Source organism: Chinchilla lanigera, unplaced genomic scaffold, assembly GCF_000276665.1.
Source record: "Chinchilla lanigera isolate Chin_1 unplaced genomic scaffold, ChiLan1.0 scaffold00010, whole genome shotgun sequence".
NCBI lineage: Eukaryota > Metazoa > Chordata > Mammalia > Rodentia > Chinchillidae > Chinchilla > Chinchilla lanigera.
Genome location: NW_004955411.1, coordinates 31,602,913 through 31,626,597, shown reverse-complemented (window position 1 = coordinate 31,626,597; position 23,685 = coordinate 31,602,913). Strand labels below are relative to the sequence as shown.

Below are 23,685 nucleotides of genomic sequence, written 5' to 3'. Positions count from 1 at the left end.
CTTTTTAGTAGGTCTTTCATTTTAGCCTGTGTATTCTATAAGGAGAAGGATTCTTTTTGTCTCGTTTAGTGCCATGTCCCTAATGCTATGTTGCCTTATACATTAGAGTGGAATACATACCAATTAAAATACTAGAGTAGTATATTTTAATTCTGTGTTTGTCCTAGATAAATGTCTAGTGTTTTTGTTGGAGCTGAGGGGTTTGAGAGAGGGTCTTGCTATATACCCCAGTTTGGCCTCAGATCCATTGTGGTCCTTCTGCCTCAGCCTCCCAGGAGGCTGATATTACAGGCCTGCACTATCATGACCAGCTGAGCCTCTAGTTTTATAATTGAAAATTGTTGGGTGGAATAGAACTTAGCGTAAAGAAATAGTATTATAGCTACCTTTCCCAGAAATACATGCATTGCATACCACTGTAGAAAACCTGCATTTCTTTTAGGAGTACTGTGTTCCTGTCATAAATTGAGGAATAATAGATTGTATGGGAGCTAATAGTTTTCACAAATGTGTTTAACCATTTCCATATTAAAAGAATTTATAGAACTTTGAAGATTTGCTAAGTGAAGTAAACCAGGCACAAATAGCAAATACGATGTGGTTCCACTTTGATAAAGTACAGTACCTAGAGTAGGTGAATTCATAGACAGAAATAGAATGGTGGTTTACCAGTACCTGGGGGATGGGTGGTCTGGGGAGTTAATTTATTCATTTTGTGTTTGTACTGGGGATTGGATCAGTCCCTAGTATTCCCCCCCGCCGAGACAAGATCTCATTAAGTTACTTAAGCTTGGCTTGCCCTCTCGATCTTCCTGCTTCTGCCTCCCAGGATGCGGAGATTACGGGCATGCATGGCTACTTCTGGCTTGGATAGTTATTTAATGGGTACCAAGTTTCGCTTTGGGATGATGAAAAAGTGCTGGGGGTGGAGAGTGGTGATAGCTGTGCAACAGTGTAAATACAATTTATGCTACTGAGCTATGCACTTAAAAATGGTTAGGCTAGACGTGCTTTTACTATATTTTAGGCACATATGTGTGTGTATATTTTTTTGAGACGACCTTGCTGGCTGGCTTTGAACTTGTGATCCTCCTGCATTAGCCTTCTGAGTGCTAGCATTATAGGCATATACCACCATGCCTAGTTACCACAATTAAAAAAAAAATTCAAGCCAATGAAATATACCTGAGAAGAACAGTGAGTAGTATAGTCTGGAGACAACAGGCAGGATGGTGGCATTTCACTGTTTTCATTTTTAGTTATAATTATTGCCTGTATAAAATTTCCCTGGATAAATATATTTGCAACAGTATAGTCATTCTTAAATTTTAAATTTATTTTTTAGTGTTACTGTGTTTATTTATGTTAGTTATTTACTGCCACGGGCCAATTTGAAACAGAAGATGCCCAGTACATTTCACTGTGGGTTCTACCTTACTGGGTATTCTTTTTTAGTTATCATTTTGGCTCTTTGCCGTGCTTAATCTTTGAGCATCAAATTCATTCAGAAAGTAATATGTACCTTCTGTCAAGCAAATACTATTTTGGGCAATAGGAATGCAACACAGAACAAAAACCACTGAGTCAGACAAAAATCCCTGACTCAATAGAGGTTACATTCTTTTTTAAATTTTTTCTTTGAGACAGGGTCTCATTATGTAGCTGAGGCTGGCTTTCAACTCACTGTATAGCCCACGCTGGCCTCAACTTGCAGCAGTCCTCCTGCTTCAGCCTCCTGATTGCTGGGATTACAGGTGTGCACCATCCTGCATCCTGAATATTATTATTTTTTTTTTCCCGGTACCGGGAATCAAACTCACGACCTTGTGCTTGCCAGGCAGGTGCTGTGCCGCTGAGCTAAACCCCCATCCCCTCTGAATATTCTAATAATATTCATTCCTTATTGTTAAGTAAATTTCACTTTGCATTTATCATCTGTGAATTCTTTAGCAGCTTTGCCTTAGTGTGAGCTATATGGTATAACACTCTCCAAAATCAGGAACTGATATCCATACTCTTTTTCTTCCTTCTAACCATCTCCATTGGTTAATATTATTTTCTCAGAAATAGGTTATTACTGTGTAATGCCCAGTGGTCATTTTAAATTGAAGTTCTGGATTTACTAATGTGGACCTTATCAGACTAATAAAATATATTTCATTTTATTTTTTTTTATTTTTTTGGTTTTTCTCCGGTACCAGGAACCGAACTCACGACCTTGCGCTTGCCAGGCAGGCGCTTTGCCGCTGAGCTAAATCCCCAGCCCCTTATTTCATTTTAGAAAATGGCTAATTATGCTGTTTTGATTTCATATGGACTTACATTTCATATAAACTTGGTGTGGTACTGGGTTTTGAGCCCAGAGCCTTCACAGTGAGATACACTCCCACCCTTATTATTATTACTGTTATTTTAAAATTTTGAGAGAGGTTTGCTAAGTTAGTTCCATGGCTAGTTCCAACTTGCAATTCTCCTCACTTAGCCTCTGAGAGTGCTAGAATTATAAGTGTGTACCACCATACCTTCCTTTATTCTGTCATTTCTGAAAGACTCCAGTGAATCTTACTCTGCCATTAGCGTAATGGCATATGATTTTGTGAAACTACTTAAGCTTGATTAGTGCTTTTTCTTACACATACGAGTTTCATTCTCTTTCTTCACTAATAAGTTTTTTATTCATAAAAATAGGAGTATGGCACCTATCTCCCTCCTATACTTTTATATCCCGTAGTCCCTAAGACTACTGTCATGGTCTCCTAGGTCGGACTTCTTGGCATGGATTTCCATGACTAAATAATTGTTTCATCCACCAGAATACACTGTATTTTTTTGTATATATTTGCTAACCCAGCTGTTCTCCTTACTTTAGTAATCAAAAGGCATCACCTAGAGTAGTGAGCATGACAGGTGGTTCGGTTAGGCTCAAACGTGGGAATGGTGGTGGTGGTGAATAACGAAAGAGTTTTACCGGTGAACGAAGGCAGACGTTAGGAAAGCAAGAAATGACTTTTGGCTGCAAGGGAGGAAAAACACGAAATTTACTTGGGGGTTCATAAGTTATAACCTGTTTTGAAAAACTCCAGTGTTCTCTCTGGATTCTGTTACTGAGAGAAAAACATAGGCTTCCTTCATAGTATTCTAGGTGAGACTTTGTCCAGCCCAACATTCTTTCATAGACTTCCAAACATGGTGGGCCAATTGTGAGATTCTGATTGATAAACCAAGATATATATCAGAGCTGAATTAGTTATCTTCTTAGAAAAGTTTAATCAACTCAAGTGAATCATTTTAATTTTTAAGTTAAATTTCAGAGAACTGTTCATCATCCTAAATAGTATGACATCTAATTATATCATATTTTTATGTAAAGTGTTGCAGAAAGATTATAGAGTTGCATCAGTTATCTTAGGCATATATATAATAAGCTGTATTTAAAATGACTACATAAGAAATATTCAAACATCTTAGTAAGTAATCTTTGATTTTTCTATTTAAAAGCATTTGATTTTGTGTGGGATACTCAAAATAATGTAAAGAACATGGCTGTTTTTCCTTAAGATTAAAATACCTATTTAGTACTTCTTTTGGAAAAAATAACTAGTAAATAAATATGGTTTTACAAATTTTCATTTCAGTTGCTATTGCCAAGAGTAAGTTATTTGACGTTGGTAACTGACAAAGTGAAAAAGCACTTTCAGAAGGTTATGAGACAAGAAGACATTAGTGAGATATGGTTTGAATATGAAGGCACACCACTGAAATGGTGAGTGAATTTTTCTGCATTATTAAGCATTAAGTATATATTAGTTTTAAGAGGGTATAGTGCCCTGAAACAGTCATAAAAAGGTTTTATTAAGAAAGAAATCACTAGTTTAGTGCCTAAGTGAGGTTTAAACCATTATTAGACTATTTGGTGAAAATATTTCTGACTTCTATTTGACTGCATGGATGACTTGACAAGTTTTATTTTCAGCAATAGATTTTTTTTTTTTCTTTTTTTGAGACAGGGTCTTGCTGTGCAGTTCAGACTGCCCACGAGCTCACTTTGTAGCCCAGGCTGCCCTCAGACTTGCAACAATCATCCTGCCTCAGTCTCTCAAGTGCTGGGATTACAGGTGTGTGCCACCATGCCCAGCTTATAGATTTTTATACGTTAAAATATTATTTAGTCATAGGTTTTTTTAATATATATTTAAAACTTCATATAAACAAGCCATCTTCAACAACTTTCAATATTTTTCTGTCTCTGGAATATTTATAACAACTTTACATGCACATGATTAAAGTAACATCATTCAAATTAATTGCCACTTTAGTTGACCACTGATACTTGGTTTAGAGCATTTAAAATATATTGATTTCTTGTTTTTTTTTTTTTTTTTTGTGATACTAGTGACTGAACCCAGGGCTTCAGGCATATTTAGGCAAATGCTCTACCACAGAGCTATGTCCCTTGTCCTTTTTATTTTACTTTAATACATGGTCTCAATAAGTTGCCCCAACTGGCCTCAAACTTGTGAGCCTCTTGCCTCAGCCTTCTGAGTAGCTGCATTTATAGGTTTGCACCACTGTTTCTGGCCTTACTGTGGAAAATAATTTTGATATTGTGTCATTTTTAAGAAAGATTTTGAAAATAAGTAATCCACATATAGATGACTTTTTATACCTCTGTTATTGGAAGTTTTATTCAATGTGTTTCCAAAAATATTTAATGAAACTAGAGAAATCATGGTGAGAAGGATATGAAAAACATATTTCAAGGTGTATTGGAATGTAGGTGGTAAGAAGATAAACACTAAGACAAGATTTAGATGACATTTGAAAAATACAAGTGGGTTAAAAGTGGACTTATTCAAACTTAGAGTATTAAAATGAAGGACAGTAAAAAGCTAGTTAGGTATTTAGTAAGTGCAGTTTATCTCAATCTAATTAGGACTAATTAGCAAAGAGTAAACTTTGAAATTCAGTTATACTGATGAAATCTTAAAAGTAGACTTGATAATTGGCTTAGAAAGGTACAGGTTAATATTTTATATTGAGTTAGGGGTTGTTTTTCATCTTTTGAGGTGGTTCTGGGAAGGTATGATAAATTGTCTTACTAAATCCGTATGTAACAGTGAGCTTCATGATCATATATGAAACTTATTATGACTTGGATACTTCTAGACCTCAGGTAGTGAAGGTAAAGCAGTTTTCTGTTTCTTTTTGTTTCAGAAGAATTGAAGGTTTTAGAATGGGAAGGTGGTTTTAAAAATGTATGAAAGGAACAATGATGAGGAGAGTAGAGGGAAAGGCAGGATGGGGAAAGATTGTGGGTGAGTAGCAGTAGTCTGTCTGTCTGTCTTTCTGTCTGTCTCTCTATGGTATTTGACAGTTCTATTGATATTATAGTTAGATTTTTAAATTGTATTACTTTATATGTATTATAGATAATAATTTGTATGACTAACTTTTTCAACTTTATCATTATAAAGCAGGATTTCTCAACAGAGTCATTGTTGACATTTTTGAATTGGATAATTCTTTGTTATTGTAGGGGTTGTCCTTTACATAGTAGGATGTTTAGCTGCTGCCCTAGCCTCTACCCACAAGTACCTGTATGCTTCCCAAGTTACGATGATAAGAATTGTTGCCAGATTGTACAAATAAGGCCAAAACTGCCCCCAATTGAGAAACTTTGGAAGATTTGGGAAACTTCAGTTTATCTGGAAAATAAGTGATTGCTAAGTCAACGTCTTTATGATCTATACATAAGAATTTGAATTTGTAATTTTTCGTTTGTTTTTTGAGACAGGGTCTTGTTATGTAGTTGAGACTGAGCTTGAACTCATGAGGTAGCCCAGGCTGGCCTTGAATGCTCAGGGATCCTTTGCCTCTACCTCCTAAATGCTGGGATTATGGTGTGTGCCACCACGCCTTGCCTTGAATTTGTAATTAAAAGGTGAAGGTTGCAGGCTGATGGGAACTAACAGTCCTGGCTGAAATAATTTTGTTGGAAATCTTTATCAAACATTTAAAGAACAATTAATATCATTTTCATAGTCTTTTCTAGAAAATTCAAGAAGAGAGAACACCTCCCAAATCATTTTTAAGGCCATTATTATACTAATACAAAGTAAGGCAGTATAAATAAAATAGAAAAACACAATGTCTCATGAATGTATTGTACAAAAATCTACAATAAAATTTGATAAATTGAATTCAACAGTGAATACAGTTAATTACATACCATGACCAAATAGGTTTTATTGAAGGTGTGTAAGACCTCAACGGTCCTGAATGTAGGAGCCAACTTGTGGTGCTGTGCACCTATAATCCAACTACTCAGGAGGTGGAAGCAGTAGGATTGCAAGTTTGAGGCCAGCCTGCAAAACTTAGTAAGTCTCTGTTTTAAAATAAAATTTTTGAAAAGGGTCTGTGTATGTAGCTTAATGGTAGAGTGTTGAATCTCCATTGTAAAACAAAAACATAAAAAAGAATGAATTATAACTAGAAGATAAAATAATTCATATTGAGCATCCCTAATCTGAAAATCTGAAATGCTCCAAAGTTTGTGATTTTTTGAGCATCAACATGACATAAAGGGAAAGTCCATCCTGGCCTTGTATGTTGGGTAGTAGAAATGCAGGTGCACTGGGGCTGGGCTGTCATTTAATGGCAGAGCATGTGCTTAGCCTGTGTGATGGCTTTTATCCCCAGCACCACACACATGCACATAAAGCAGACTCACTAAAAATAAGTATATGGAGTTACCTACATATTTTGTATGTAAAATGTATATGAAATGTAAGTGAACTTTGTATTAGACTTGGATCCCACCCCAAAGATATCTGTTCAGCCTTTAATTCATATTCAGCTTATAGTTGATTCATTAAAAGTTGACAGAATTCAACACGTTTATAATAAAAGTCCTCAGCAAATAGACTCATGTATCCCTCCTTCCCTTCCTCTCTTATTTATAACTTTTAGCTTAACTATCAACTCTTTCATGATTCCTTTAGCCAAAAGCAACCATTTCTACATTTCTGCCACCTCAGTACTGTGTACATTTCCTATATATTTGTCATATTGCTACTGTATAACATAATGGTTAAAGATGCTAACTCTGGAGTCAGGATTTCAAACCACACTTTATCACTTAATAGCTCTTGGTCAATTTATTTGACCTTTCTCTGTCTCAGTTTTTCTGTCAGTAAAATGTAGATGCTGACCCATCAGTTCTTTTTCAGGATTAAATGAGTTAATAAATGTAAAATTCTTAGAATAGAGCATGGCACAGGATAAGTGCTCAAAAAGCCCTATCCACCACTGTCAAAATCATAGTCCTTCATACTTATTGTTATACCTGTTTAAGGATCTTTGTGGGACGATTGAGCATCCAGGATGGTTTCAAACTCATGGACTCGGGGCCTTCCTGTATTGTTTCCTGAATAGCTGGGACTACAGGCATATGCCACTATGACCAGCTTTGTTTAGAGGTGAATTTGCTTTAGTTTCCATTCCAGAATCACACAACGCTTCATTCTGTAAAGTGTTTCTCCTTGCTTTTCTTGACAAAGGTAAGGCCAAATAAACAGCATCTAGAACCCAGGTTCTAAGAGTCTTAGTTTAGAGCTCTTTCTACCATACCTGCTGGCATTATTTTGAAATTTTTTCCCATTCTGTTTTGTTTTATTCTATAATTGCTTATGTTAGTTTGTCAAATTAGAATAGAAAAATAAGAATAATTCATACTTTGTAAATGGATTGTTAATTTGTAGAGCATCCAAGTAGGTTTTATCTGATTATATTAGAACTTTATCCTTGTAGTTCTTTGTATCATCTTTCCTTTCTTCCCCTCCCCTCCCCTCCTCTCTCTCTCTGCCTTCCTTGCTTCCTTTGTCCTTCTATTGATCTCTTCTCCCTCATCCCCTTTTCTCTTTTTCCTTCCTTCCTTCCTTCCTTCCTTCCTTCCTTCCTTCCTTCCTTCCTTCCTTCCATCCATCCATCCATCCATCCATCTGTCCATCCATCTGTCCATCCATCTGTCCATCCTAGGAGGAACCCAAAACCTTGTGGGTGCTAGGCAAACACTACATGGAAAGTACAGAATGTTGATCTAATTCAAAGTATATGAATTTCTTATTTTAGACTGATTTGATCAGTCAGCAGAGGGTGCTCTTAACATTATATTTTAAGGGGTAAAGTTTATTTTTACTAGAATTTAAGTATGGTATTCATAATTTGTACTTGTTATTTTTATAACTGTTTTAAGAGGACTGTTCTTGGATTTTTCTCAAGAGTACTTTGTTAGTAAACCCTTGTAATGGTTTAGATCTTAAATGTTCAGGGAAAAATTATAGAAAAAGTTTTTCTTTTTGTGAACTGTAGTACAAGTATCCCCAGTGAGAGGTTTTACTTTGGGTAAACTAACTTATTTTCAGGATACGTTGTGAAAGGAAGGAGTCAGAACTGCTTTTTTGAATTGAAAAACAAAGCAAGTATTGGTGTTGATCTTAAACCTAGACATAATAGTGACATTTTATACTGTATTTTCAAAAATAAATTTTAGTTAAATGCTTTAGTGAAAATATAGTTTTTTCTTTAGGAAGTTTGATGACTTTAACATTTTAATCATAAATGCTGTATAGATTCTTCTCCTATATCTCACTTTGTCTTTTCCTGTCATTTTGAATTTTTAGAATTTTGTGTTATTCTATAAATTCGATTTTTGAAATAGGGCCCACATAGCATCTTATTCATGATTTCTCTTAGTTGTTTTGTACTTTTTCTTACAAAAATGTAGACTTAGCTGTGAAAGACTCTGCAGCAGTTTGTGCCACATATAGAGTAAGACAAGTTGATAGTAATCTGTAAATTACCTGAGTTTATAATTGTAGTTACATCTTCATTTAATAAAATTTAATCCTGTTTCCTGTGAATCACTAATGTAGTAAGTAACATTTATTTTAGTGAAATGGGCTGAAGCAGTTGTTCTAGTACTGGAATTATCCTTTTAATGGCTAGTTTTAGAAGACCAGATAGCTATCCAAATGCAGATCTTTAGAACATTCTCTTCTATTATATATAAAAGCATATTTGTTTTTGCAGACGTGTATAATATATATGTATATATATTAGCAATATGAATGGATAAGTAAAACAATGAAGCATGATATATTCACTTTGAGAGCTAAATCTCATAGACTAGAGCATTGTGAAGGAGGAAAAGAAAAAGAAAATTTAAAATAAACCTAACATTTCTGATGCAGTGATTTTTTTTTTTTTTTTTTTTTTTTTTTTTTTTGCCCCCTGCTGTAGGGCAGTAGATCTTTTTATTAGTACACGTTTGGAGTACATATGATTATTTTCATCCTGAGGTGCTGAGATATACACATAACACTAGCCTGAGCTGTCAACTGGCTTAGTTCTCTTTTGGGATATATACTCTATGCCAGGTTCTAATCCTTACTCTATTTCCTTTCCTATTTAACTTAGTTTAGATGTTAGAAGTAGCAACATAACAGCTAAATGGCTATGTTATGGTTTATTTACAGTTATGGCTTATGTGGTTTTTGTATTGTGGGTTAGGAGCCTTCTGACAAAATTATTTTTAAGGAGTTGTACAAATTAGTATTTTTGAAATCTTTGATGTAAATCAGACTATAGTATTTGAGAAATTCATTATCTTTGACTTTCGTATTTTCTTTTCTAGATTTTCATGAATCTTAATCTGTTAGAAATAGTCAAGGAACTACTAATTCATATAATGTCTTTGAATATAACACTTTTTTTTCCCCATGGTATTAGGATTCAAACCCTTGCGTGTGCTAGGCAAGCACTATACCACTCAACTGCATCCTCAGAAGGTATCTTTGTTTGAAGTTAATATCCTTGTATGATAATCATTCAAACATAAACATCTGTATTTAGTCACGTGTAAATAAAGTTTTAGGAACCATATTTAACTTTCTATCAATTCTTTGTGTACTAGGTAAAAAATAAAAAGTATTTTCAGAGACCAGTGAATACACACACACGTTATTTTGTAAATAATTTAGAGAAGGTAGAATATGCCAGTTTTACCAGTTATATACCAATTTTATTAGAAACTTTAATTTGCATTTAAATGAAGCAAATTCAAAATTTTTTTTATTTTCCTGATTTTCAAGGAACCAGAAATGAGCAGTAATTTCTGAATACAATTGACTATTCATTAGTTGTCATGACTTCTCTTCTTGTACCTAACAGCAAGATAAAAAGGCAAGAGAAAACTTTTTTTGGTAGTGCTAGGGATCAAACCCAGGGTCTTGCACATGCTAGACTAGTATCCTACTATTGAGTTCTTGTCCCATCCCAAGAATTTAAAAAAAATTTTACCAGCACATAATTTTGTTATAAATTTTTTTTGTATTAGTTAATACCAATTAAAACAATCTGTTCAGTACTTTTTTTCCACTTGTATACGTGAAATTCCTTCCAGTTATCTTTGCATACAAATCTAGTATAAGCATTTATCTCTTATCAGGTAATTAAAGAGCACAAATAATATAAAAGGTGAATATTGCCATAAATCCTTAAAGTGGAATGGTCCATATTCTTGTCTTAAAATATTATGTAATGAAGCTTATTCTGTTGAATGACTGAATGGATAATACTGTATGTTTGTTTTGTCCTAAGAAATGTGTTGTTCATCTATTAGTTCTTGTCGTACAGAACTTACGTAGAATATGTAAAGACTCATAGTCTGAGATTTCACTTAAACCATCAATTTCACCATTGTCATTAAAGTTCAGAGCACTGCTATCTCTCTTTATATGTGTTTCCTGATTTGTCTAGTTGTGAAATGTCTTCCTTTGCCAATTTTCTTCTCTTCTATAGGGAGAAGATGAGAAATTAAAAATTTTTCGTCTGTATTAATGGTATATAAGATCAGGTTCCAAAGATAGTGTCTACATTCTTACTTTATACTTTCTTAAAAAATGATGTAATACTTAAGGCAACACAGTAAGAAAATAGAAGAAGGACGCATTATTGTATCTCTTTCAGGCATCCCATTCTTTCAAATTGTTATTATTTTAGTGTTTTTTAACTATAATGAAGAATAACCACTGAGTAGTGGTAATATTCCCGGAATGACGAAAGAGTAAAATGTTTCAAGAGATCACTAAGACCCTATAATAAATCCTAGATTTATAAAAAGGCCTACAAGCTGGGTGTGGTGGTGCATGCCTGTAGTCCCAGGACTCCTGAGGCAGGTGGATTGCCATGAGTTAGGGGCCAGCGTGAGCTACATAGTGAGTCCAAGGCCAGCTCAAACTACAAAGCGAAACCCTGTCTTGGAAGAAAGGAAGGGAGGAGCCTAGTGTAGTGGTGGTGAACATATGGCACTTGTGCTGCTGTGAGCTGTTTGTATCTTGAAAGGTCTAAAATGTTCGCCCTAGTAGATACAGATGGCAGTTACTAAACAGTAAGATTTATTTTCTGGAGTTAGTTTTCTGTGATCTTTGGAAGACCAGTAGGAAGGAGTAAAAGTTAAGATACATTGATCCTTAAACTTTTTAGAACTACTAAAAAAAACCTCTCAGAACTTAAACTTTGGCCCACTGGAGCTTTTTATGTACAGTGGATTAGTATTCTGTAGATATTTATGGATTTATACATCTAACAGCTACTTTGTTCAATGTTCTGTGCACTTGCATTGTTACTTTTTTTCTAATACATTGTTACTTTTTTTTAATACATAGAATAAAAATAATTCAGTCTTTTAAAAGTTTAAAATTTAAAATTTTTATCGTTACATGTTTGCAGTACATGATGGTTGCATTAATTGTAGTTGGTACATGTATATATAAATGAGTTTTATGTTGAACTTACATTCTGATCCAAAAATTTATTTTTTTCTGATACTGAATGTTTAAAAGATATGTTTGATTTCATTTAACAAGTTTTAAACTTTTATGTATTTATTTAGTATTACAGTTCTGGGAATTGCACCTAGGACCTGCATATATTAGGCAAGCCCTCTACCACTAAGATATATCCCCTAGGTGTTCCACTCTCTCTATTTAATTTTAGAATTTCATTTGTGAATGACAGGGAATGCATGAAACTCTGGATTTCCATTCATTTAAATGTTATTTCAGGTCTTATCTAATAGATCACATATATAGTAATTTGCTAAAAGTTGTTCTTAAAGTGTTATTGAGAACTTGGAAAGCCATGTACTGTGTTATTTTTGAAAGTTCTAAGTCTTTATTATGATTGCCAAGTCTAATTTTAATTAGACTTTCATTCTTAGCTGGTTGCTGATACCTGAGAGACATTCTAAAAAGTAGATTGAAGATGTAAAAAGGATTTGTTTTGTAGAATTACAGTGAAGTTTTTTTGTCTGTGTTTTATTTGCAGTTCTGGAGATTGAACACAGCCACATGCATGCTAGGCAAGAGCTCTACCACTGCCCTACGTCCCTAGTCTTTGTACAGTCTTAATAGTGATTGGATACAATTTATAACTTAACTAGCGAACAGTATTTTTGGTATTGTAGTTTTTGACTGGAGTCAGAATTTTTCCTAGTTTTAAATTTTTTCTAGTATTTCAGTTATGAAGGGTTAATGTTAGATGCTGACTTTTAATAGAGTAGTTTAAGGTTGTTACTAAGTGAGATGAAGCTACAAACAGAAATTGAACATATGGGGGCTGGGGATTTAGCTCAGCAGCATAGCACCTGCATGGCAAGTGCAAGGTCTTGAGTTCGATTCCTGGTACCAGGGGAAAAAACAACAGCAGCAAAAAAAAAAAAAAAAAGAAATTGAACATATGAGACTAAAAACTACCTGATTTTTAATTTTACCAACAGTGCATTTATCTTATATTTATTTGAAGTAAAATACATGATCTTTAGTTGATGTAAGCTAATACATATTACCTTGACCCTTGCTCCCTTTTTTTCTTTCCCTCCTTTCCCCTTCCTTTCTCCCCTCCCTCCTTCCCTTCTTCCTTCCCTCCTTCCTTCTGTACATCTGTCCATCCATCCTAGGGATCAAATCTAGGGTCTCATACATGCTAGGTGATATTTCTACTACTGAGTTATACTGTTTGTTAGTCCCCCTAGCTAATACTTGAATCTTGGTTAGTGTTACTTATTTTGAGGGAAATTACGTATTTTCAGATTTGATAGCTTTTTAATCCAGAAGCAACCAATACATTATACAGAGGAAACAGGAGTGTATATATAGACCTCTTCCTTTGTTGGGATTATTATTTAATTCCTATACACTAAGCTAGCTCACTTTAGATTCTTTAAGAAGATAAGTTTAAAAATTATTTGTCCATTGAAATCTGTAAGGTTTGTGTTTTTCACATTTGTTTATAGGTAAGTGATGTGGTTCACTGTGAACAGTAGTTATATTATGAAACATTTATTTATTTATTTATTTTCTTTCTTGGGACAGGGTCTCGCTATGCAATTCAGGCTGGCCTTGAACTAACTTCGTAACCCTAGCTGGCCTTGAACTCACAGCGATCCTCCTGCCTCAGCCTTTCCAGTGCTGGAATTACAGGTGTGCACCACCATGCCTGGCACATTCTCTTATTTAATAAGTCCAAAACTATTCTTAAATTTTTAAAATTTACTTATTTATTCTGTGGCACTGGGGATTGAACCTGAAGCCTTCACACCATCTCCTCAGCCCTTTTTTATTTTAAGGCAGTGTGTTGCTGAGTTGCCCAGTTGGGCTTGAAATTGTGATGCCCCTCCTGCTGCAGCCTTCCCGAGTCTGGGAATTGCACACACGCCGCCGTGCCTTTTTTTTTTAAATTAATTATGTTGCAGAAGAACGTTCAGTGTTTGGGGAAATGTTGGCATTTATTGTTCTGCTAGAAAAGCAGGTTATAGGACAAGTTGTAAGGCGTATTTCAAACCTATATTTAGATAGGTATGCATAGGTAAAGGACAGGAAACTAATATGCTATAATGTTAATAGGAATAACCAAAGAATACGTGATTTGCATGCTTTCTTTTTTCCCCTCTAGTATTGGGATTAAATCCATGGTCTCATATATGCTAGGCAAGCACCTTGTATGCTTTCAGTTACTTAACTAGTTTTTAGAAGTTTCTAAAATTTTAAGTTGTTTTAAAAATAAAAAATATATATGTTTAAATAACTGAAAACAGTTGCCCACTCTGAGCACTAGGATGATGATTTGATACTACAGTATTATAACAGTTCATGAAAATGCCTGCTTGTAATCCCATTGTATATATTGAGGTTTCTGTGGGAAATTATTGGTTAGAAGAAAACCATCTGATGCCTAGAAAGTATATTGTATTACTCCAGTAGTCGAATTATATAAAGTATTTAATTGCCATTAAAACCCATGACATTTGATGTTTGATGCTTGGAATTTGTTTTGGAGTTGTAGTTACTACTTCATATGTTTTTTTTCTCACTTAAAATAAATACTCTTTTATTTTTAGGCATTATCCAATTGGTTTGCTATTTGATCTTCTTGCAGCAAGTTCAGCTCTTCCGTGGAACATCATAGTACATTTTAAGGTATAGTTTAAATACCACTTTCTGTTTATCCTACATGTGATACATAATAGAGTAAGTTTTTTTTTTTTTTAAAGTGGTATTATTTATTGCCATTCCCATGACACTCACTTAGTTGCTAAGCTTTCATTAGTGTTTAACTCTAAAATATTTTTCGATTTCTTCCTAACTTTTGGCTGAACCATTTAAACTTTGATTTTAGTTTGGATGGTGTGAAGATAAAACCACTTCAGATACATTAAGGCTTAGGGTTTTTATTTTTAGAGCTGAATATACTATATTGAACATTGATATTTGTTTGTTTTTTGAGGCAGGATCTTGCCGTGTAGTTCAGTCAGGCCCTGAACTTACTTTGTAGCCAAGGCTGGCCTTGAACTCACGGTGATCCTCCTGCCTCAACCTTGTGAGTGCTGGGATTACAGATGTGCAGCACCACAACCAGCTGATAATTGTTTTGAAAATTTATGTGAATTAAAAAAATTCATAATTCCTGGTTATAGATGTGAGCATGGGAGCAGAAAGGGAAACATACTATTGAGAAATGCTAAGGCTATATTGATTGAAGAAAAAGTTTGGAGGGAAGTCCAAAGATGTGATGTATCTTTGTCTTGAGAAGTATTTTTTTTTATAATTTTAATTCCAGGCTAAATATAATGTGAAATAATTTTGAGTCAATATATAAGAATGTGCTGGGTCTTCTTTTCTCCATCCACCTTGGTTCTGCTCCACCATGCTCATCTCTCCCTATGCCCATGGCTTTCCCAAACACCAGTGAAGCATTAGAAAACTTCCCATAGTTGATCAGTCACAGTGATTCTCAAATGGTAATGAGCAGTGGGAGGGAGGCATGCAGAGTTTGAAAAAGTCATTTCTGTATCTGATTGCTTTCCTGTATATGTACTCATTCAAAGCTACAGCTTAAAGTTTTCTCATCCATTTTTTCTATTGCCTTTCCTTCTAGCTTTACTGTCATTGAGACTGTGGGTCATTGGAACTTATTTCCCCATACATGTGCATTAATCTGCTTTGCATAGTCCTATGTTACTTTAGATTACAGTTTCCATGGAGCCTTTCAGATTGAGCACTTGACTATGTATGAATTTCATTTACCATGGTGTGTGAGGAGCAAGGGCTGCATCTGTATACAATTTTAGTTTAGATGGTATGAAGATAAAACTGCTTTAGGCACACTAAGTGTAGTGGTTCTATATTGTCTAATGTGCCTTTCCTGTTAGTGTTGGAAAATGAGAAAATACTGCACTATTTAGGTGCTTGATTTGTGAGTGTGAGAGAAGTGCATTCCAGTAGACACTGAAACTGATGTTAAAGTGAATTACAGCTGTCTGTTACTTAAGTTAGCAAATATGGGGGCTCTGCTGTATGCCATTGAACACTGTTCTTTCTAGGAGCTTGTGTGAGTGCCAAATGGAAGACACTAGCACACTCAGATTTTTAATGGTGTGTAGCTGACACTTAAGTCCTCAATAATTACTAGTTGAATGAGTCAGTGGATTGTAATAACGATAGAAAAGGCTAAGGATTGTTTCTGTCAGAATAGTGCAATGAGCCTCAATGTACTTAGGCAAGGGATCCATCAGCTCAGATCTGTTTCCATAGTGATACTGAGATGGTACCTGCCTATTCCACTGTGTTAATATTGCACTGATGTTCAGAAACAGTGGTGGTTAAAACTGCGCTAGACCTTAGCACAAAGCAAAACTACATCAGACTCCTGCTGGTCATTGTATTCTTCATATCCACATACTTATAGTAAGAAGAATACTGGTTCCTTTAAGACTGGTTGGTATTTTTCTGGCTCTGCTCTCCTACTAAGCCTTGTGTTCTGGCAGTAATTAAAACCTTCCACTGCTGTAGCTACTGCTGCCACTAGAATTGCCATAGCCACCTTGATTCTGTGGTTTGGTAAAGTAATAGCCTCCACCACCATAGGAACCAGAGCTGCTGCCTTCAAAGTTTCATTCCTTTATGAATCCAGAATTTGAAGAGTATTGTAATTGCCAAAATCATGTTTAGCTTCTGCCACCTCCAGAATTGCTTCAAGTACCAAATCCATTGTAGCTATCTCCCGTGCCGCCATATCCACCACCCCCACCACAGCTTCCAGAAAAGCCACTTTGACCACTGAAGTTTTCTCCATGACCAAAATTATCTTGACCACCAAAACCAACTACCAATAAAGTTTGTAGAACCTCTTTGTTAAGTGACGTACTAGCCGTCTCTTGCTTCAACAGAATGAACTTTCCTTGCTTTACTGTTGCAGCCATTCACAGTATGGTATTTCTCAATGATATTTTTGTCCATATAATCCTAAAATTTTGCAAAAACATGGCTCTTCTTTCCACTGCCTCTGTCATAATTTCAATCACTTCAATTTTCCCATGCTGTTCTCATAGGTTCTTTAGTGCCTCCTTTAATGGCATCAACAAAGATCTTTTTCACAGTTAAGTGAACACCTGGTTTTTGAGAATCTTATCTTAATCAACTGTCTTTTGTTTCTTAACTCTTCTATCCACCTGTCTGGCCTTGCCCTCATTGCTACATCCACTGCCTCCGCAGAGGTATGTGCGTATCCCTGGAATATGATGTCTTTCACTGTTTTGGAAGATAAAAGGGGAATGGCTAGTCAAATGAAATTTTTATTTGTAATCTTTTGAGGAATCACCATACAGATTTCCATAGTGATTGTACTAGTTCACTTTCCCGTCAACCATGTAAAAGGGTTCTTTTTTTTTTCTGAATCCTCGCCAGCATTTGTTATTATTTATATTTTGTTGTTTTTTTATTAGCATAAACACATTTATTTATTTACTAACCAAAGAGGTGATCCTAGTGAAATCCACCCTTTGAAACAGTTGCATGTAAAATGTTTGTGATAAAGGTAATTGACCAGAGTAATGACAAAAAAACCAGAAGTATGGAGATTTGCTCGTTGAACTGAGCTTATTCATTCTCAAAGCTAATTCCTATCCAAGTAATGATGGAATATTTATTCTAGTTTTTCATAGACCCGAGTACAGATGACATTGTTCATGACACAATCCACAATTAACTTCTGATCTTGCATTTTTCTGGTTATTGTGCTTTTCTTTCCATCCCACTTCTTGCGCCGAACCAACACACCATCTGTAAAGGTGCAGACTGTCTCAATTTTTTGGCCATGCGCTGTAGTCTCTTTAAACTTCTGTCCAGCAGACGCCATCTTCCTACCAGCTGCTGAATGGAGGCCATAGCGGGTGCGGGGCGTGTGCAGGTGCGGGGTGGGTGCGGGTGCGGGTGCAGGCACGGAGCAGAGCTGTTGGTTGCTGGAAGCGTGCTATGCCTTGTTATTATTTGATTTGTTGATGATAGCCATTTTTTTCTGGAGTAAAATGGAATCTCAATGTTTTATTTGCATTTATTGAATGAACAGTGATGTTGAACATTTTTTTTTGTATGTTGGCTATTTCTACTTCTTTATCTGAAAAGTGTCATTCATTTCAGATGCTCATTTTTGGATTAGGTCTTTAAATTGGGGTGATTTATATGAGTTCTTTATATTTATCTTTTGAGGAATACCTGACAATTTTTTTTTTCCCATTTTGCAAATTATCTCTTCACTCTGTTGGTGGTTTCTTTTGCTGTGTAAAAGCCTTTTAAAAAAATGAGATCCCAGTTGTTGATTCCTTGTAATATTACCTATTCAAGGCATAGCACCTGCCTGGCAAGTATGAGGTTGTGAGTTGAATTCCCAGTACCAAAAAAAAAAGTGTATCTATATCTGGGTTTTATTCGTAAAGTCTTTGCCTACACCAGTGTCATCAAGAGTTCTGCCTGTTCTGTCTTCTAGCAGATTTAGTATTTGTCTGAATATGTAGATTTTTTTCCATTTTGATCTAGCTTAGTGCATGGTGAAAGATGTAGGTATAGTTTTAATCTTTTGTATGTGGAAAGCCAGTTTTCCTAACACCACTTATTAAAGAGCCTCTCTTTTCTCCAGTGAAGGTATTTGACTCCTTGGTCAAAGATAAGAGAGCTGAGTATGTTTGGAGTTGTTTCTGCATCTTCTTATCTATTCCATTGATCCTTAGGTCTGTTTTTTTGCCAGTACTAGCTGTTTTTGTCACAGTAGCTTTTTACTATAATTTCAAGTCAGGAATTGTCATTGCCCCTTCCTTGCCTTTGTTGCCCAGAATTGCTTTTGCTATTCTAGGTCTCTTCTGGTTCCAAATAAATTTTAGGATTGTTTTCTCTAATTCTGTGAGGTATGGTATTGGTATTTTGATTGAGATTACATTAAATCACTGTAATGATTTTGGAAATACAGTCATTTTCACTACATTGGGTCTTCCTACCCAAGAAAAAGGGTTATCTTTGTGTTTTCTGGTATCCTCTTTGATCTCCTTTTTCAGAGCACTGTAGTTTTCAATGTAAAGGTGTTTTCCTTCCTTTATTAGATTGATTCCTAGGTATTTGATTCCTAGGTATTTCATATTCTTGGATGTTATTGTGAAATATGTTTTTGTAATTTCTTTCTCAGTGAGTTTATTATTTGTATACTATTGACTTTTGAGTGTTGACTTTGTATCCAGCTACACTACTGAATTTGGTTATTAAATCTAGAAGTCTTCTGGTGGAGTTTTTGGGGTCTTCTATGTAGAGTATCATGTCATCCATAAATAATGTTAATTTACCATCTTGTTTTTCTATCCGTAACCCTTTTATTTCTTTCTCTTGTCTAATTGTTCTGGCTAATGTTTCTAGAACTATGTTGAAAAAGAATTGTGATAGTGGACATCCTTGCCTTGTTCATGATTTTAGAGTGAAAGCTTTCAGTTTTTGCCCATTTAGTATGATTTGGGTTGTTTGTCATAGATGGCTTTTATTAGATTGATATAAAGACCTTCTATTCCAATTTTCTGTAGGGTTTTTATCATGAATGGGTGCTGGACTTTGTCAAATGCTTTTTCTGCATCTATTGAGATGATCATGTGAGTTTTATCCTTGGCTTTGTTAATGTGGTATATTACATTTGTTGATTTGTGTATGTTGAACCATCCCTGCATCTCTGAGATGAATTGTAGTTGGTCATGGTGTATAATATTCTTGATGATTTGCTGCACTGTTTGCCGGTATATTGTTGAGGATTTTGTCTGTTTGCATTAGATTGGCCTGTAGTTCTCCTTTTTGGTTGGATCCTTCTTTGGTTTTGGTATCAGGGTATCATACTTGCTTCCAGGAATGAGTTTGGGAATATTGCTTCTCTTTCAATTCCATTAAAGAGTTTGAGAAGTAGCGGAATTAGATCTTAATTTTCTTCAGAATTCAGCAGTGGATCAATCTTTCAGGGCCTTTTTTTTTTTTTTTTCTTTGTTGGTAGGTTTTTAATTACATCTTCAATTTCATTGATAAATTGATTTATTTAAAATTTTTATATCTTGACTCTGTTAAATCATATATATCTAGAAATCTTTCCATTTCTTCTGCATTTTTCATCTTATTGGAATACAGGTTCTTGAATTTTGTTTTGGTGATGTTCTGGATTTCTGCAGGATCTGTTGTGATTTTACCCTTTTCATTCCTAATTGCATGGATTTGAGTCCTGTCATTCCTTTTTTTGATAAGGTTGGCTGAGGACTTGTCAGTTTTATTTAATCTTTCGAAGAACTAGCTCTTAGATTGATTCTTTGTATTGAATTAGTCTCCATTGCATTAATTTCTTTTCTGGTTTTTATAATTTCCTCATGAGTTTTGAGCTTGCTTTGCTGTTCTTTTTCTAGAAACTTAAGGTTTAACATTAAGTTGTTTATTTGAGCTCACTCTGTTTTTATATGAGAATTTATCACTATAAATTTCCATCATAGGACTGTTTCCATTGTGTCCCTTAAATTCCACTGTGTTGTATTGGCATTATCATTTAATTGTAGAAACTAAATTTCTTCATTAATTTCATCTGACCCATTGATTGTTCAGGAGGGTGCTATTTAATTACCATGTGTTTATGAAATTCTTGTGGTTTCTTTTGCCATTGTTTTTCAGTTTCATTGCACTATGGTATGATAATATGCATGGGATAATTTCAGTTACTTTGCATTTACTATGAGCATGTTCTATGAACTAGTATGTGGTCTACTTTGGAGAATATCCCTTTGCAGCTGAGAAGAGTGTGTATTCTGATGTTGTCAGGTGGAACACTCTGTAGACATCTACTAAGTCCGTTTGTTCACGGGTTTGGTTCAGTTTTGATATTTCTTTGATTTTTTTTTTGTCTAGTTGATCTATTTTTGACAATGGGGTATTAATGTCCCCCATTACAATTGTGTTAGTGCTTATTTCATCTTTCATGTCCATTAATATTTGTTTTAATATTTGTTGGGTGCACTGGTATTTGTTGCATATAAATTTATTTCTCTTTCTCTTGTATTCTTCTCTTCACATGGATGTGATAGTCTTGTTCATCTCTCTTAATTAATCTTGGCTTGAAATCCACCTTGTGTGCAAATAGAATAGCTACTCCTATTTTTTTCCCAGGTTCCTGTTGCATGGAGTATTGTTTATATCCTTTAACTTTGAATCTATGAATTTCTTTTTGAGTTAAATGTGTTCTTGTATGCAGGATAGTGTTAGATCTTGCCTCATAATCCATTCTGCCAGTATGTTTCTTTTGATTATTGAATTGGGATCATTAACATTTATGGTTATAACTGATACGCATTGAGTTACCGTGTCATGTTATTCTTCTGTTGTTGGTTCCCTTCTCCTCCCCTCTGTTTAATTGCTTGCCTTGCCTGGTAGATTAATTCTTTTGGGATTCATGGAGTTATAGACCTTGCTATTTCTTTCCAGAATGTCCTTCAAAATGTTTTGGAGTGTTGCTTTGGTGACCATGAGTTTCTTCAGGTGTCCTTTGTCATGGGAGTATCTTATTTTTCCATCAATTTTGAAAGAAGTTTTGTGGGATATATTAATCTAGGGAGGATGATGTTTTATTTTAGGGCTTGAAGTACTTCACTGTACGTTCACCTTGACTTGAGGGTTGGTACTGAGGAATATGCTATGGTTGTCATGGGCTTTCTTGTAGGGGACAGTGACCCTTAGCATATCATTTTAATAATTCTAGTCGTAATGCAAGCCTCAAAATGTGTCTTAAGAAACATCCCCGAGGGGGTGTAAAAAGTTAACTTTGCAGTCCTGACTTAGCCCTGGAATGCTTCTCCAAAGACAAAGAACATCTGGGCCCAGATAACCACCTATGACCGTGCCTGGGTTGTTTCATCCCTTCCCTGGCCCTAGATAAACTTTGTAACCATAAAGAAAATATATGGTTATCTAAAGGGGGGCATATGGAACAGGGTACAGAAATTCTATATCATTGTGGTTGGGCTTGTGACTGGAACCGTAGCACAAGGAAAACAACATGTGGCCAGTGGTACAACATTCTAATCTGCTACCATGGAAACCAAAAATGTATATAAGGTGGGACAAAGGCAGGCCCACTTGCCCACTTCCCTGGTTGGCAAATAGGAGGAAGGGTAGCTAGCCTCATAATTAAGTAAACTCTGGTTTTGTTCTCAGGAGAGTTGATCTCTTGTGGAATACAACCTGAATTCTGCTGTTACATTCTTTTATAGGAGATTTGTTTCTTTTCTGTAACCACTTGTAATATTCTGTTTTTACATTGAATTTCTGGAATACTGGCCATTATATGCTTTGGTTTAGGTTTTTTTGATCATGGGTAGTTGGAATTCTATATGCCTAACTTACTTGTATGTCAAACTAGTTTTCCATGCTTGGGATTTTTTTTGCCTTTTTGAGACTGGGTTTCACTGTGCAGCTCAGGCTGGCCTTGAACTCACTTTGTAGCCCAGGCGGGCCTCAAACTCACAGTGGTCTTTCTGCCTCAGCCTCCTGAGTGCTGGGATTACAGGCATGCATGACCACGCCTGGCTGCTTGGGATATTTTCTGCCATTACTTCTGTGAACAGGATTTTTATGTCATTTGCATTATCTCCTGTTTTTCATTGACTCTGATCAACCTTATGTCATTCTTCTTTACATCATCTAACAACTGTTTAATCTATTTTTGTGATCCCTTGTTATTTTTAAGAAATCTTTCTTATGATCATGAACCACAATCCTGTCTTCTGGATCTGATTTGTCCTGATTGGTTCCTTTAATGTGTATATGTTCAGTGGAATTTTTAATCTCTTGGATGTCTGTTTGACTGTGTTTCATGGATTCCATTTCTTTCCTATGTTGGGCATTCATGGTTTCCATCATTTTCCAAAGCTCCTGCATTTTTTTTTTTTTAATCTGTATCTGCTTTAGTGTCACTAAGCATGCATATCTTTATGGTCACCACCTATGCAGTTATCTGAGAAATTAAATCAAGTTAAATTTTTTATTTGATTTTTTTTCTGGAGCTTCATTTGTTCATTACTTCCACTGTTACTTTAGAGAGTACAGGTAGGCAGCTGGACTCTCTCATTGCCCCCAGGGTTTGTCTTCGGTAAACTGCAAGTTTGGGGTTGCATCTTGCTTAAGTGTCTATGCATTTTCTTTGCTTTCTTTTTTTTTCTCTCTCTCTCCCTGTCTCTCCCTGCCCCCCTTTGGTTTAATTCCTGGGTTGATGCTTATAAATTGCTTGTGGCAAGTAGCTTTATTGCTAATATTCAGAACATTTAGGAAATGACTATTTCTGAGAGATATCTCCCAGGTGTAGCTGGCTTTTGGGTTTTGAGTCTGTGCAAGATCCTACCCCTTCACTTTATTGGGGATGAGAAGTTCTGTGTGTTTGGCCTAGCCCCTGTTTTTTTTGCACTGGCCCATGGTATTGTTTATGGCCTTTAGGCAATCTCAGTCTTGGAATACCAGGAAGAACAATTGATTAGAACAGTTATGTCACTTTGGGTAAAGTAGTACAATCAGCAATAACAGTAGCATCAAACAGCCTAGAAAATGACAAATTGTGGTAACTATTGCTATTTTTAACTCTGTGAACTATATTTGTGGTTATATAACAAAATCTAAAGCAAACTGGAAACTTATGTACAGAAAATATGCCCACAATATGGTGATTTTATCCTGAGGGGTGAAAATTTGAAAGAAGTTAGTTAGAAAAATGGAGAAATAGAAGAGAAAGAGATTAGAAGCA

At 35.3% G+C, this 23,685-nt stretch overlaps 1 protein-coding gene across 5 annotated transcripts in view; it reads left to right on the top strand.

Annotated features, from left to right (window-relative positions):
- Positions 1-23,685, top strand: part of Atg5 (autophagy related 5) — a 145,217-nt gene that overhangs the window by 19,810 nt on the left and 101,722 nt on the right. For 3 of the 5 annotated variants that reach the window (XM_013510873.1, XM_005377828.2, XM_013510875.1), the window contains exons 3-4: positions 3,636-3,763; positions 14,459-14,537. In XM_013510873.1, coding sequence (XP_013366327.1) covers positions 3,636-3,763; positions 14,459-14,537 — 207 coding nt within the window. Of the gene's footprint in view, positions 1-3,635; positions 3,764-5,214; positions 5,316-14,458; positions 14,538-23,685 lie in introns of those variants that run through there. The other 2 variants (XM_013510874.1, XM_013510876.1) reach the window with 2 other exon arrangements.